Below are 14571 nucleotides of genomic sequence, written 5' to 3'. Positions count from 1 at the left end.
CGTGCCACCGCGGCGGGCCCGCGGCGGCGTCCACTCTGTGTTGCAATGCAGCAGTCAAGGTGAATTACATGGGCGGCGCATTCCCATTCCCTTGCGCTACAGCCTTCTATCCGGGCACGCACGTATCGTCGACACGGGTATTCTGCTGAGGCGAGGAGAACAATAAAGAAAACGCGAAACAAAACGAGGTCGTTCGGTCCGACCATTTCCGCCGCGTGATCTGTGCTCATGCGCTCTGGCTAGCCTTGCTGCGCCGAAAGTCGAGGCCATGGGGATGGCGTGAAGGTTTGGATATGGAAGCGGCGATGAGGGGGCTTGCACGCCGCGAGGCCGCGAAGCCATCAGCCATCAGCCGCCGGAGAGTTTGTGTCGTGTTTGGGGTGCAGAAAGGATTGAGCTGGGACCTCTGGGTGACCGTGCGCCGCAGCGTGAAGCAGGGGGAAGAAGAGGGCGAGAGCGGTGTTGGTTTGTATGGCAAGTTCGGCTTGGTGAAGACGTTTGCGATCACCCCAGAGTCTTGAAGCTGGGGTTCCGAGGTGCCAGTTCTCGAGTCCTGCAACACACGATGCCAATCTATGCAGAACGTCTACAGAGTACAACACCCATTCTAGGCGTGCGCTTCAGCCACCGGCTGGCGTACCCGTGGCATACGCACAGGGAGGAGCAGGAGGAATGCAATGAAGGCAATGCTCGCGTTGAGCATGAAGACCCAGGTAGGCCTACCCACTTCGCTCAGCAGAGCAAAGGCGTATCCAAAGAGACCGATTGTGGTCACCTGAGCTGGGAACAATGTCAGTTGCGCAGGAACACGAGCACATGCAGCGACTCACCAATCTTCTCCACGAGCGCGATTGCGCTCAGTGCCGCGGGCCGCTCGTCTGCAGGTACAAACTCGAGTGTTACACCTTTACTCGCTGGGCCTGTGCCGCTCGCAAACGGCAGAATGGCCGCGGCGGCGTACATGTGCCAGCCCTGGGTCGCCATCGTTACGAGGCTGGTGAGGAAGCCATCAAGGAGGATAGAGTAGCGGAGGAACAGCAGGTCGAACGTTGATCCATGCTGCACGTCGACCAACTTGGGAGCAGTGTCGTAGACAGGCGCACCGACAGCATCGCTGATCTCGGCCTCGTCGGGGTCGTCGGGGTGTTCAGTCAGTGTTGGGGTAGGGGACAATGTCGGACTTGAGGGAACGGTGGGAGCCGGGCTCGTCGTTGTGGAGCTTGTGCCCGAGAGCCACGCACGGCCGCGAGAAATGATCCTCGGGAACAAGACCGACAGGAAGAAGGCGCGCACAAACAGCGTCAAGCTCAGCATGTATCCAGACGTATCGGGCGTGAAGGCAAACACGTTTGTGGCCACCAGCTGCAATGCCATGGCCACATAACCTGTAGCGAGGACCGAGAAGAAGGTGCCCATGCCGAGGAAGAAGAGGTTCCAGTCGCGCGTGACCCGTGTCCCGACCACGACTTTGCGCGGGACGAAGAACTTGAGGGGACCGAGGAACCCGTGTGGTGTCTTTTTGTTCTTGCCATCATCATCACTGTCCGACTTGGCCTTCTCGCTATCGGGCGTACGGTACGGCAGGAAGAAGGCGCCGAAGAATGTGCAGAAACACAACATCCCAAACGCGGCCTGGAACGGCGCCAGTGGCCCCACAAACCTCTCTAGCATGCCGCCGATGGTGAAGCCGATACCAGCACCGAGCATCACAACACCACCTGTGACACCGAGGTTGGCCGTCCGCTCCTCGTCGGTCGAGAGCATCGACACGTAGCTGTTCGCACACAGCTGCAGGCCGCCACCCGAGCCCAGAATGTTGAACACTTGGGTGAAGGTGATGACCTTGATACCCAGAGCGCCGCCCTTGCTCTCGGCGTAGATTTGGGTCAGGTTGCGGAGCGTCGCCCAAAGAGTTTGCTGGAACATGGCGGCCTTTACGCCATACTTGGACATGAAAGTGGACGAGATAAAGAGGTTGATAACCGCTGCGCAACAAGTGTCAGCTTCGGCTCCGAATGAGGGCGGTGTCGCGGTGTCGGGATGTGCGCGATAGGCGTGGGCTCCTCGGCCATCATAACGACTCGGCGGCGTCACCGGTCTATCCATGGACGGTGAGGGCGGTGGTCTGCCCACCACTGCGCTCAGGGTCTCTCCACCCCCGCCCCGCCACCACCAGACATCATCACGCCACGCTCGCGCCGGAAGACGACAGCATAAGCCACACACCACAAACCACTCACTACAGCCCGTCGTCAGGCTACTCATCAAGGCGATGCTCTTGGCTGTCCGGCTCTCAATGACAGGGATGGCGCATCTGTCACCTACACCGTCCCACTCGTGCGTCTCGTAGTAGTCGTCACACGTCATAGTCCTGAACGAGTAGATGAGGGCGGTCTGGGTCAGACTGAATGTCATGACGCCGACGACGGAGACGAGGTACACGCGGAGCATGGGGGGGAAGCGGGAGCCCGGCGTGGGCTTGGATGTGACGCTGTTGTCCACCGCCGCGAGCAGCGGGGTCGACTCTGTTGGCTGTGCGCTCATCTAGCGCGTTAGTCATTCGATAAGGACTAAAAGCTCGGACCCGAGCAGAGCAGAGGTGGGAACTTACCGTGGGTCACTCTCAGTCTTTGTCTCGTTCTCTTGCCTGGCACGTCGCCCTACAGAGGAGTCCAGATGGCAGTGTTACGCCCACTAAGAAGGGAACTGTGCGTCTGTGAATGGTAAAAGAGGTTGAGGGGAAAGGGAGAACGGGATGGGTGGATGGATGGATGGATGGGTCGCTTGTCGGTGTTCCAGCATCGGTCTCCTCCGTCGGCGAACGCCGCCGCTGCGCAAGTTGCCCACCTAATCGGTCAAATCAAAGGCCATTAGACTTAACTGTCGTAAATGTATTAGAAAATAGATTGCCGTTTTGAAGCCGGCAGACCCAACACACCGACGCCCGCAAAACGCAGCGTGTGTGTCATTAACATGTACTTTATTTGTAATGTATCGCATTTTCATAGTCACTTTCTGCCATGGTGTGACGTAATGTTAATGTTACTGCGCGTCCTTTTGCCACCCAACACGCCCAGATTGCTTCAACTCGTCCACGCTTTGGCCTTTCTCCATTTACACACACCATCCACTGCATCCACCTACAGCCCTCGCACCCCCTCCTCGCTCACGCCCACGTCGTGCCATCGCCCCGTCTCAGCATATCGACATTTGCGTCGGCGTGCGCAACCAACCGCCAGCCAGCCGCCAGCCAAGCAGCCCGCGCACATGGACAGGCCCTCGGACCACTTTCCGCGCAGGGAGTACGCGCGCCTCGACTTCTACGCCGACCCCGTCGCGCGCACCAGCGCGCGCGTCCTATGGGCGGCACGCGACGCGAGCGCCGCGTGGGCGCGCGCCGCGGACGAGCAGGACTGGGCCGCTGTGAGCGAGGACATGTTCCGTCTGGCCGTGTTTGGCAGGGCGTACGAGTTGTGAGTCCTAGCGTGGCCTTGGTGTTGCCATGTACTGACGACGCTCCCGCAGAAACCAGGAACAATGGCCGCATCGCAAGCGGACGCCGACGGCGCACGAGTGGCAGGACGCATCCGACACGTACATCTACACCGCGTACCTCCTCGCGGGGCGGCAGCTGCGCGACGCCGGCCATCGCGACCGCATCCCGGAGTGCGACCCCGTGCTCGACTTTTGCCGTGCGGCGATGGACGCGTGCTACACGCCCATCGTGGACGCCGAGCCCGTCGACCCGGTGCCACTGAACGACAAGCTGCTGGGCGAGTACGATCCACTCGTGCGGCACAGGGCACGACATGATCTCCCGTGCGAGAGCGTTGCCGGCACCTTCGGGTTTGACCCCGACACTGGAGGCTGGGTTCTGCAGGACAAGGAGGACGAGGAGGGTGCTGGGTTGTTGTCGGCGACGACGCCTCCGCCGCAATAGTGCCGGGGCCGTGATGGCGATCAAGAGGAACATGTACTTGCAAAACACCGCCCGTGGCCGGCGGATCGGGAGGGCTCACGCGAGTGGCATGCTCGGCGCGTTCAGTGCGTTCGCCGCGCTCGGCGTGTCCAGCTGGCGTGTCTGCGGCAGCTGTGTGGCCGGGCACCCTGGCACACTCAACTCAACGCAGCGGCGCATCCTCTCAAGCAGGTTTTCCCTCATCTCGCTGGTCATCTCCTGCACGACGTAACCGGAGACACTCGTCGCGGCCCAAACCTTTATCTGCATCGTCAGCAAGATCACAGGGGTAATGAAAATGGAGCTGAGAGACGCAAGAAAGGCCACGAGGCCCAACGTCCACGGGCAGGCTCACCGATGGTCTACTAGGTCTACTTCTGTGGCCGCACAACAGCTCGGGGTGTTCTGGTGATGCTCGCGCACTACCGACCAAGAAACGTACTCGTGCAGCGCGCGCATCCCCAGCGCCTGACGTCAGTGAACGTCTCGGGACTAGGGACAACACCCGCCGCGGCGCGCCACACACCTCATTCAGCGTGGGGGCGACCATCAGGAGCGAGAGACGACCGGCGTGGGCGTGGCCACGCAAAGAGGGAGGCCAAGGCGCAACGAAAGTGGTTTTATGAACCCACTCCGAACAAACCCCTCCATCATCCTCTCAGTCATCATGCATAGAAAAGTGATGGGCAGAAAGCAAGAAAGAAGATGGAAACCACCTGTATTGTCACTTTCTCACTGTGCATGATGTATCTTTCATGCTGCTGTTGCTGTTGTCAGTTGTAGACGAAAAGTAAGATAGCTCGAAAGGATCGCGCGTCTGTGAAGGGTTTTTGGGTGTTGGGTGCGCGCCTGCTTGCTTGATGCTTTGGATGCTTGAATGGACTGGCCGCGTCTGTGCTTTCGGCTTACGGCCCGGTCACATCGGTGCCGTCGAACCCCACCGTTGGCAGAAAATGCACTGGGGGGGCGATTTCTGATCACAAAGCTTGGTCGTGAACCGTTTCCAACCACCGAGTCGAGTGTCAGACTGCATTCTGGGTGGGCGTTGATTGGGGATTCCTTAACATGACCATGGGCGTAGCTTGGGAATGCCAGGCAGGCAGTTGCACGCAGCCTGGTGGGAGGACCATGGGAGAAAGGGGACAACTATTCTTGGGTGAAGAACAGGTACTGCCCCGTCCTGTCCGCCCTGTCTGGTGTCTGCGCATGACCTGTCTCAGGGGTGCGAGATATGGAAAGCAGTTGGGCCATTGTTGTTCTTGTCAGCTGGCTGCCGAGAGACCCTCGGCGGCCCCTCGACGAGTCAGGCTGGGCCTTTAACATTCCTGAGCTGATCACCGTCGCATCATCGACGGAGTCTTGTGACTCCGGCGGCTTTCTGCACGGCGGGTCCTGCTTGTGCCGTGCCGCGTACAGCAGGGTGAGAGCGTGGTGGCTCCAGAGAGCATGCTCAAAGGGAACAGCAGGTCCTCGGCAACAGTGGTTGGGCGTGTGTGTCACCAACAGGACGCACATCTCGCTTGTTGTGTCGAATCGAGATCAATACCAACCACTACACCATGGGTTGGGCCAAGATGCAAAACACCGGTGGCCGTCTGGCACAGCCAAAGTTCACAAACAAAGGCAGTTCCAGTTGGGAGGATCTGTGCGCGCTGTGCAAGCATGTGGGGCATAGAGACAAAAGAAAAATACCAGAAAGCGAGTATCAGGAAGGAGCATACGCGCTACGAGCTACGTAGATGTGGCGTGAGCTTAGGGAAATACCCACAAACGACGTGAGGAACGCGGGTCGACCGCGAGGGTCGGCGTGCGACTCGTCGAGGGAACCGACCATGTTGTTCGGTCGGGGCATTTCACGAGGTGGCCGTGATATGCGGCGACTGTAAGCGCGGTCGTGGCAGCAGCTCCTACTAAGCGTGAGCAGCAAGTGACAGATTCGACGGTTCAGAGCACGGCCCGTCGTCCCTCCGTGTCGGGGGATTAGTGGTGCCAGTGGTGGTTGTTTTGGGTGCGTCGAGACGCCACCGCCGCGCGCGCCGCACGCCGTTGCCGAAACCAACAAAGCAAGAATTAAGCTGCCTGTCTATTGTTCTCCGCCTCGACAGCCTCGTGCGACAGCCACACGCGTAAGCGGCAGCTCTCGTACTAGGGGGGGATGGGCCCATTGGCCCCGACCTATGGCTCACGAGAGCCTGTGCTCCCGGGGACAGAAGCCCTCCCGGGAACCACACGGCGCCTTTGTGCTTGACACAAGGCAGTGTACAGGGGGGGCAGAGCGCAGAGAGGGGAAGAAGGGCCTTGGCACGAACGATTGTGTTTGGCGTCACGCAACTCGAGAAGGGTCAAGCAGACAAGGCAAACGGGTGCGAGAGAGCCTGTGGCCTGTGGCTGTGGCCACAGATATGTGTGTCAGGCCGGCGCCAGGCAGCAGCGGCGCGCCGTTGCTTTTCGGCAGAATTCCCAGAGACGCATTTGGTTGGGGGGGGTGTGGGTGGCTACGACCAAGAAGGAACGGGGCAAGGCATATGCCTGTGCGGCCCCCGGCTGTGAAGCGCTTGGTGTGGGCATGAGATGGACCCAGAGAGAGACAGAGACAGAGAGAGAGAAAGATGGCGCACGGCGCGCGGTGGACGCGGCGTGTGACCCTGTTGCGAGACAACGAAGAATGGAACAAGCAGTCACAAGCTTTAAAGATGGGGAATGGGGGCTCTTGAGTCGCGAAATGGTCTTGGCCTGTTCCTTTTTTTCTTGTCGCTATACTCTCTCGACAGTCACCCACCCAAAAAAGTACTGCAGCAACGACGACGACGACAACGACGACTTCTTGTTGCAGGACATTGCGGCCTCCCTCTGTTGCCGGATTTTCCCGACGGTTTCTCCACACCGGTCCGACCGGCCACCGCACCCCGCTGGCTGTGCCAATTAAGCGAGCCACCCACACCCCACCCAAACGCAGCCTGGCCGCTTTCAAATGGCTCCTATCCACTTGCACGGCTCTCCAGAATACCACAACGCCATGGCCCGCATGCAAGAACGCCAGGCCTCTTGGTCACGAAAGGCAAGAGAGACATCAGAGGCATCCGTCTCAGCGTCAGGCTCAGGCTCGAGCCACTCGGATGCATCCCCGCCTACCAACACACGCGCACTCGCCAACCCCAACCCACCCCGCAATGGCAAGAACAGTCGCTCAGAGGGCAAGGGAGCCCGCAAAAAGGTGGCAAAGGCATGTCTCGCGTGCCAAAAGTCACACCTGACTTGCGATGAGTGTGAGTAACGAAGGATGCTGCAGTGTATGCGCGGGATGGCGGGGTCTCGTTGGTTGTCGTCGGCGCGCGCATGTCGGCAGGTGCTTCGGTGCCCCCGCCAATGTGCCAGCCCGTCGAGACTCGACCAACCGACATCTTGCGCTAGAAGTTTGCAGCATCGTCCTGGCTTGAGCGCAACAAAGCTGACTGCCAGGCCGCCCATGTACTCGCTGCATGAAGAAGGGTATCGGAGACCAGTGTGTCGAGGGTGTCCGCAAGAAGGCAAAGTACCTCATGGAGGGTGACGAGCGTGGTGAGTCGTCCTGATGGTGGCCAAGCTTCACCTTGCTTCGCTGTGTGGAACTGACTCTTTTCTTCCTCTAGCCCAGCCGCCTCCTGTCCCCATCCCGGCCCCAGCACCACAGCAGGCTGCTCCCCCTTCCCTTCCACCCATGTCCCCTCCTGCTCCCCACTTTGGTGGCCAGCTCCCTGTCTCGATGCTGCCTGGTGTCATGACCGCGCCCCCTCCACCAGCTCCCGCAGAGACTGCACGCGTCCCCGACAACATCTGGCTCACTGCACCGCTCCCCGAGGTGCAGGCAGGCCAGCAGACGCTCACTACCGACTGGACCCTCCCCAACGACACCTTCAGTGAGTGCGAGCAGCCGCGCTGCCAGATTGAGCTGCGCACCCCGCCCCTGTCAATGGGAGCTACGTCATAACGCCTACCCAAAGTGCCATCACGAGTTGCAGCATGTGTGCAGGCGTTCACATGGACATGTCGCACCATTCTGGCACCCGTGATGTGCTTTGGGAGCAGGCACAAACGCCATCAGCGCCATCTGTTTTTTGGTGCATGTGCCCACTTTTTTGCTAACAGTTGCCAGGTTTCACAAACAACACGGCCAACCTCGAGTATGAAATGTTCGACTCCATGTTTGGCTCCTTGTCGCCCAACTTCCCGCTCGCCGACCTGACCACTGCCTCGTCAACAGACAACTCGACGCCGTCCATGTGGTCCAACTTTGGTCTCGGCGACCACAGCAACAATGCCGCTGCCAACAACCATTCGGGCAACCAGGCCGTGTCGACCGACGTCGTCCTGGGACAGGACCCCAACAACGCCCTCAACCCCACACTCGCGGCTGACCTGTCCCCTCAGAACATTTACAATGGGTGGACGCCGACCACGGGCGCCGTCGACGACATGCTCGCAACCACAACTGGGAACGGGGGCGAGCGGCCCAAGAAGCTCACGCCCGAGGACGTGTATGCCCGTGTTGTCAAGGCGTACGACTACACCGAGGGCTACCATGTTCTCATGCAGTACCTCACCAACAAGTGGGTGGTGGCTTCACGCGCCCGTGCTAACCCATCCAGCTTCCAAAAGGACGATATCCTGCGTGTGGTCCGCGCCTTGGCCGTGTTCCGTCCTTCGCTCATCGCCCTCCAAATGCCCCTCACCGAGGAAGACGAAATCTTCCTGGAACGCTCCTTCCAGCGCACGCTCATCGAGCTCGAGAAGCTCATCTCCTTTTCGGCCACCCCGACCGCCGTGTGGCGCCGCACGGGCGAGCTTGTCTGCGTCGCCCCGCAGTTTTGCAAACTCACAGGCAAGACCGAGGACGACATGCTGCGCTCCCGCACCATGTACATTTACCAGCTGTTTTCCAAGCAGGCTGTGATTGATTACTGGGAGAATTTCGCCGAACACGCGTTTGAGAACACGACCCAAAACTTCTTCCAGGCGACCACGCTCGAGACGGCAAAGGGGAGCGTGCCGTGTGCCGCGTGCTTTACCATCCGCCGCGACGTGTTCGACCTGCCGAGCGTGGTCATTGGGCAGTTTTTGCCCATCCCGCCTGAGGCGGCTTAGGCGGTAGGGCGTGTGTGTGTGCGCGCTAGAGTGAACATGGTCACTCGCGAGCTGCTGCAGAGACAATGAGGGAGAGGCAGGGAGGGGAAGAGAAGATATCGACCGACAGAATCGACAGTGTGTTGTGTCCAAGTGTAGTATAATTGTAAACAAAGAGGGAATTAGCGCGAAGGTTTCATGTTTATGCAGAGCATCTCCATGGCACAGTGTCACAGTGATCACAGGTGGCGTCCACAAGCTCCAGTGCAATGATCACAGACGAAGAGGTCGTATGAGGGCGCCCATTACGGCACCCACACTGGTCGATTCGACCGCCTCCAACGGCGTTCACAGACTCTGTCACCACTGAAAAGTGGAACACGTACCACATGTCAAGGTGGATCCACGGCCTCGACCGACATTGCGAGGAACGAGTGGAGGCACCCGGTGGAGGCAGTACTAGTCAACTAGTACATAACAAGAGACCCGGGATATGCATCGTTGAGTGGCAAGGAACCAGTGGCAACGCATCAAAACCCCCAGTACAGCCCGTTCATCGCTGGGATCTGTCACGCTCAGCACTGTGTTTCGCCTTTTTGAACCGCCATGGGTCCAATGTCCACCCGCACGACAACCCACATGGCCCCACGCAAACAGAAGAGGCTCCACAAATGGTGGTGTGGCCGACATTTAGCCGGCCGCAGTAACATTGCGTCCCGGGGTGGTAAGTCTTGCGCAGAGATGTGACTGAGCTTTTAGTTTTGCCGCACCATACTGACGCCCAAGCGGCGTTGCCCCACGGCTCGAGTCGCCAGCTGGTCCAGTCTCCACACAATACCCCAGCATGGCTGCCCCCTCCCCCCCACATGGCAAGCCGCCCGCTGGCGCGCTGGCCTCTACGGACAAGCTTCGGAGCACGTTGCCGGCTGGAAGGAAAAGAAAAGGACCCGCGTCCGAGGTGCTCGGTGTGTCGGCACAAGAGATGCACCGAGTCCGGTCCGTCAGTCTACGCCTCTCTGCGTCTCTCTCGCTGTGGGCCCCTTGCTCGCGCGCGTCTCCTCTCGGTCATCACACCTCTTTACTTGCGTCCTACAGCCAGCCCCTACCCCGCACACCGGCCCCAGAGGAGCAGACTTCACGTCGAACGGGGGGTGTAGCGGGCGATCTATATTCTCATCACACTTTCTCTCCAACAACACCCACCAACCCGCACACACTCCACCACCATGGCCGACTCGCGCGGATCGTCGTCGGGCTTCCATTGGGGAAAGCCCCCTCCGGCACCCGGTCAACAACACCAGCAAACAGGCATCTCGCCATCTGCGTCGGTCCACAACGGCGGCGGCGGCGGCGGCGGTGACCCATCTCCCGGCGGGCCCAGGCGTAGCTTTCTCGCCCGCGAGTCATCGACACCGCCCGACAGCGAGCCGCCGTTCAAGAAGCGCCGAGACAGCTCGATGCAGCCCATGATGGACGACCGGGATCGGTACGTTTTGCGCCTCAGGCGGCCAGTTTCTAAGGGTGACTCGTCGTTGACTCTAGGTCCAGTCCTACGGCCATTACGTGCCAGCCGTGTCGAGCGAGGAAGATCAGTGAGTGTCACTGGGAGGATTGAGTTGGGTGGTTTGGATGGCAACGAGAGAGCGCACAATGGACGTCTCGGCACCCCAGCCTCTCTCATTCGGCATCCCTAATTACCGAGCGGAGAGGGTTTCTGTCCCATCGCACAGGTAGCGACAGACGACCGTTCTGCGGCGGCGACAACCCATTTGGTTGGGTCGAGTCTGGTCGACCCAGTCTCGATACACCGCTGCGAGCCAGTGCTAACTGCGTCAGAATGCGACAGCAATAAGCCGACATGTAACAACTGTGCCAAGTGAGTTGGTGCCCGCCATCGTCCTCTGACATCAGGAATCCCGCCGACTGCTTCTATCCTGTGAAACTCAAGCCAGGCCTGGTGAGCTCATACTTTGCCCACACACAAGCTGACCTCAGCGACCCGGCACTGGATCGGATCTGCAGCGCCGGATCGACCTCTTGGAAGAACGTGTGCAGGCGTACGAGTCGCAGATCATGGATCACGAGGCGCGTCTCCTGCAGCTCAACCAGTGGCAGCAGAACACGCCCGCACCCATGCTTCCGCTCTCCACACCCATCAGCAACATGGCACCCCCGGGACCGGGTACGTTCCCGGCCATTGGCAGCGGCGGCGACCCAGGATCAATGGGAATGAGCTTCAGCCCCGCCGACCTGCCCGGTTCCGGCGGGACGCTCGACTTGGGCTCGTTCAACACCAACCAGAGTCCCGGCGCTGGATCCGTCACCTCGTTTCTCGACCCGCAGCTCCTGCCCCCGGACGACATTGTGCGCGACCTCATCTCGCTGTTCTTTACGCACATCCAGCCATGGGCGCCGATAATTGCGCCGCAGACATTCAATGCCCCCTGGAACATTATCGTGTACGCCATTGTGGTGGTGACGCTGCGACTGAGCAACGACCCGCGCATCGCGAGCACAAAGCAGCAGATCCGGCAGGCGGCCAAGTCGCACGTCCTGAGCCACGCGATTGAGAGCACGAGCATCTCGAGTGTACAGGCGCTTGCGTTGCTGGCCCTCGACTTGATCGGGTCTGAGCAGGGCCCGTCGAGCTGGGGTATCCTGGCCCTCCTCACGCGCTCGGCGGTGCACCTGGGCCTCATCCAGGAGGACGAGCACAACACCGGCGGGTCCATGTCTGGCCGGCCACCGGCGCCGAGCTTGAGCCGGACAAGCATCATCCCCGCCCCCGGAAACTGGCACGAGGACGAGAGCCGGCGACGACTGTTCTGGCTCATCTTTTGTTTGGACCGGTACGCGTGCGTCTCGACCGGGTGGGACTTTGCGCTGCCCGATTTCGAGATCAAGCGGCGGCTGCCGTGCTCGGACGAGCTGTGGGCCCAGAGCGAGTGGTTTACGACCCCGCTCTTTCGCCCCGTGCTGCACCGCGACGCCGTGCCGGACCGCACCATCCTCAGCCCCATGGCGTACCTCGTCGAAGCGCTCGACCTGCTGGGCCGCAGCCACACGTTGCAGTCGCGCACGGTCGAGGCCAACGACTCGCGCGAGGTCGAGCACCGCAAGGACATGACCATGACACTGACGTCGGCCGCGAAAAGGTGGTTCAACGACCTGCCACTGCGCAACATGGAGCCGTCGTCCATGACCCTCGTCATCCAGGCCATCTACCACGCGACGCTGCTCAAGCTCAACGCATACTATGCGTTTCCCGCGCTGTCGAACGGCGTCCCCGTCGAGCCGTACGGGTCGACGTGCGTCACCTCGGCCCGCGCCGTCGTGCAGCTCTGCAACCAGGCCGCCGAGATTGGGTTCAAGCAGGCCTCGAGCCCGCTGTTCATCTGGTCCACGTGGGTCGCCGCCAGAGTACTGTTCGTCAATGCCTTCCTCGCACACGCCGACAAGCCCGACGACGACTTTGACACCATCGTAAAGTCGCTCAAGGAACAGGCGCCGTACTGGAGTCTTGCCAGTGAGTTTTAGTTTTTCAGCTGCTGTCCCCAGTCGGCCAGTTCTCCGTCGTGAGCCGCACCAGCTGACATGTTTCAGACCAATACGTCAAACTGCTCGAACGCGCCAAACGCAAGTGGCTCAACGGCACAATGTACGACGCAGACGCCAACCCGTCCCTGCCGGACGCGATCCACGTCCTCCTCGACCTCCGGCGCACGGCCTACTCGGCCGTCGGGGTCAATGGCCAGTCGACGCCGTATGTGTCCCCGCCCGACGTCAATCTCTCCCACCTGCCCGCGTGGGCCATCCAGCCCCTCCTGGGCGACCTGCACGACTGGTTTGATTTGCCCGCGGGCCTGTTTGCCGATGGCCAGTAGACCCATCCCTCCCGGTGTGGTGGCCTTTGTGGGGATATACATTATATATATATATATTTAGGCGTAACGCTCGACCAGCCAAAAAAAAGAGCGCGCTACCTATGTGTGTTTATGTTACAATCACCATCTTACCGCCTCCCCCTCCCTCTTCACAGTGCGCTGCAGTTACTCGGCGACGAGCCGGATGCCGACGCGCAGCCACCCGTCCGCGCCGGACATACACGCCGCGAGCCACGCCACCTCGGCGTCGGGCGGGAGCACGATGCCCTGCGCGAGCGGCTGGGCGAGGACGTACGGCTTGGCGACGGCCGGGAACAGCTGGGGCAGATGCGTGCGGAGCATCTGAAGCAGCGTCGTCGGCTTGCCCGTCTCGGCGCTGATGGGCGCCACGACGTGCTGCATCGCCGGTGCGTTGTCGGGCAGGTAGATCTTGAGCGGGAGCGAGCGGGCCGCATACGCCGACTCGAGCTTGGCGCCGCTGTTGGCTGCGCTCGAGTTCTGGCCGGGCTCGACCGACGGCGGGCGTGACGGCAGGCCCGAGCCGCCTCCGCCGCCGCCGCCGCCAGAGGAGATGGTGCTGCCGCCTGGCGGCAGGGGGATGGGGAGGGGCACGATGCGACTCGCCATGCGCTGGTGCAGGTCAAAGTCGCCGCCGACGACGCCATCCCACCCGGCCTCGAGGTCGCCCCTGCGCAAGCTGGTCACGCGCTTCGTGTTGCCCCACCGCACAAAATCGGCTTCTTTCACTTGGTTGACAAACTGCGTCTTGCACGCCTCGATGCCCTTGGGCACGATGAGCTTGTCGGACGGCGCGCCGGTGAGGTGCAGGACGAGGCGGAGGGGTTTTGCCGCCGACGGTGTTGCGGTCGGCGTGCCCTTGGGCGACGTGTCGATGTCGGTCGGGGCGGCCGGGAGGGAGATGGCGGCATGCAGCTCGATGAGGTCGATGGGCCAGTTCCTGTGCGTTAGCTTGGGAGTACAGTAACGGGTAAGGCAGACAGTGCTGGACCGAGCTTTGTTGATCGACCGCAAGCTCGGCAGTACACTCTCATCTCGGTCGCAGCAACACCACCACAAACCCCTACTCACCATTTACAAGCGCCCTGCGGCGCAAAGTGTCCATCGGTCCGTTCGGGACCGGCCGTTGCATACCCGTTATCCTCCTCAAACCACCACTGTGACTCGTCGAGCTTGGCCAACTGGTCGTCGTCCAAGGCCAGCTCGACGAGGTTCTCGCGGATGGCCGGGAGCAAGAGTGGGAGGTAGGTGTACCGGGGTGCCTGCACCTGGGAGGTCATCAGCACGGGTTACTTTAGGTACCATTGCTGAATGGAGGACTGGTGATAGCGTGACTCGTGTTTACCACTCCAGTCGACCACGGCAGGGAGTCGCGGTGGCCAACAACACGCACATAGTATCTGTCCACGAGACTGCCTTCTGCGTCTGCGAGTCTAATCTCGAGAGGGACTGTGGCGTTCCATGCCAGCCTGCGGAAGAGGTTTGTAGAGGACTGGACCGTCGCTGCGGCCATTGTCGAGGAGGGTCGGAGGTTGTTGTAGCGTTGTAGTCAATGGATCCAACGCGTCGAGAGATGGACAACACAACGGTCGAGAAGGGCACTGACCGCGT

The 14571-nt window shown here is 60.8% G+C and overlaps 5 protein-coding genes across 5 annotated transcripts; 3 read left to right on the top strand and 2 right to left on the bottom strand.

The window, feature by feature from the left end:
- Nucleotides 1-607: 607 nt before the first annotated feature.
- EHS24_004787 (uncharacterized protein) lies at nt 608-2544 on the bottom strand (the record flags this gene model as incomplete). Its single annotated transcript, XM_028620335.1, has 3 exons — nt 608-780; nt 831-1985; nt 2241-2544. The coding sequence occupies 3 exons, from the start codon at nt 2542-2544 to the stop codon at nt 608-610; spliced, it is 1632 nt and encodes a 543-aa protein (XP_028479307.1).
- A 723-nt stretch (nt 2545-3267) lies between these two features.
- On the top strand, nt 3268-3940 carry EHS24_004786 (uncharacterized protein; the record flags this gene model as incomplete). The annotated part of the gene is made up of 2 exons (XM_028620334.1): nt 3268-3473; nt 3526-3940. The coding sequence occupies 2 exons, from the start codon at nt 3268-3270 to the stop codon at nt 3938-3940; spliced, it is 621 nt and encodes a 206-aa protein (XP_028479306.1).
- A 2989-nt stretch (nt 3941-6929) lies between these two features.
- Nucleotides 6930-9079, top strand: ERT1 (Transcriptional regulator of nonfermentable carbon utilization; the record flags this gene model as incomplete). Its single annotated transcript, XM_028620333.1, has 5 exons — nt 6930-7224; nt 7418-7516; nt 7588-7854; nt 8091-8544; nt 8584-9079. 5 exons carry the CDS (start codon nt 6930-6932, stop codon nt 9077-9079), a joined length of 1611 nt encoding a protein of 536 aa, XP_028479305.1.
- Nucleotides 9080-10284: 1205 nt separating this feature from the next.
- On the top strand, nt 10285-12942 carry EHS24_004784 (uncharacterized protein; the record flags this gene model as incomplete). The annotated part of the gene is made up of 6 exons (XM_028620332.1): nt 10285-10544; nt 10601-10650; nt 10895-10934; nt 10970-11015; nt 11054-12584; nt 12662-12942. 6 exons carry the CDS (start codon nt 10285-10287, stop codon nt 12940-12942), a joined length of 2208 nt encoding a protein of 735 aa, XP_028479304.1.
- Nucleotides 12943-13107: 165 nt separating this feature from the next.
- Nucleotides 13108-14473, bottom strand: ATG5 (autophagy protein 5; the record flags this gene model as incomplete). Its single annotated transcript, XM_028620331.1, has 3 exons — nt 13108-13900; nt 14032-14228; nt 14354-14473. 3 exons carry the CDS (start codon nt 14471-14473, stop codon nt 13108-13110), a joined length of 1110 nt encoding a protein of 369 aa, XP_028479303.1.
- Between the last annotated feature and the right edge of the window lie 98 nt (nt 14474-14571).

The sequence above is a fragment of the Apiotrichum porosum genome (genome assembly GCF_003942205.1).
Source record: "Apiotrichum porosum strain DSM 27194 chromosome Unknown scaffold_2, whole genome shotgun sequence".
Lineage (NCBI taxonomy): Eukaryota > Fungi > Basidiomycota > Tremellomycetes > Trichosporonales > Trichosporonaceae > Apiotrichum > Apiotrichum porosum.
Note: the sequence above shows the minus strand (reverse complement) of the source record. Positions and strands in the feature narration are given on the sequence as shown.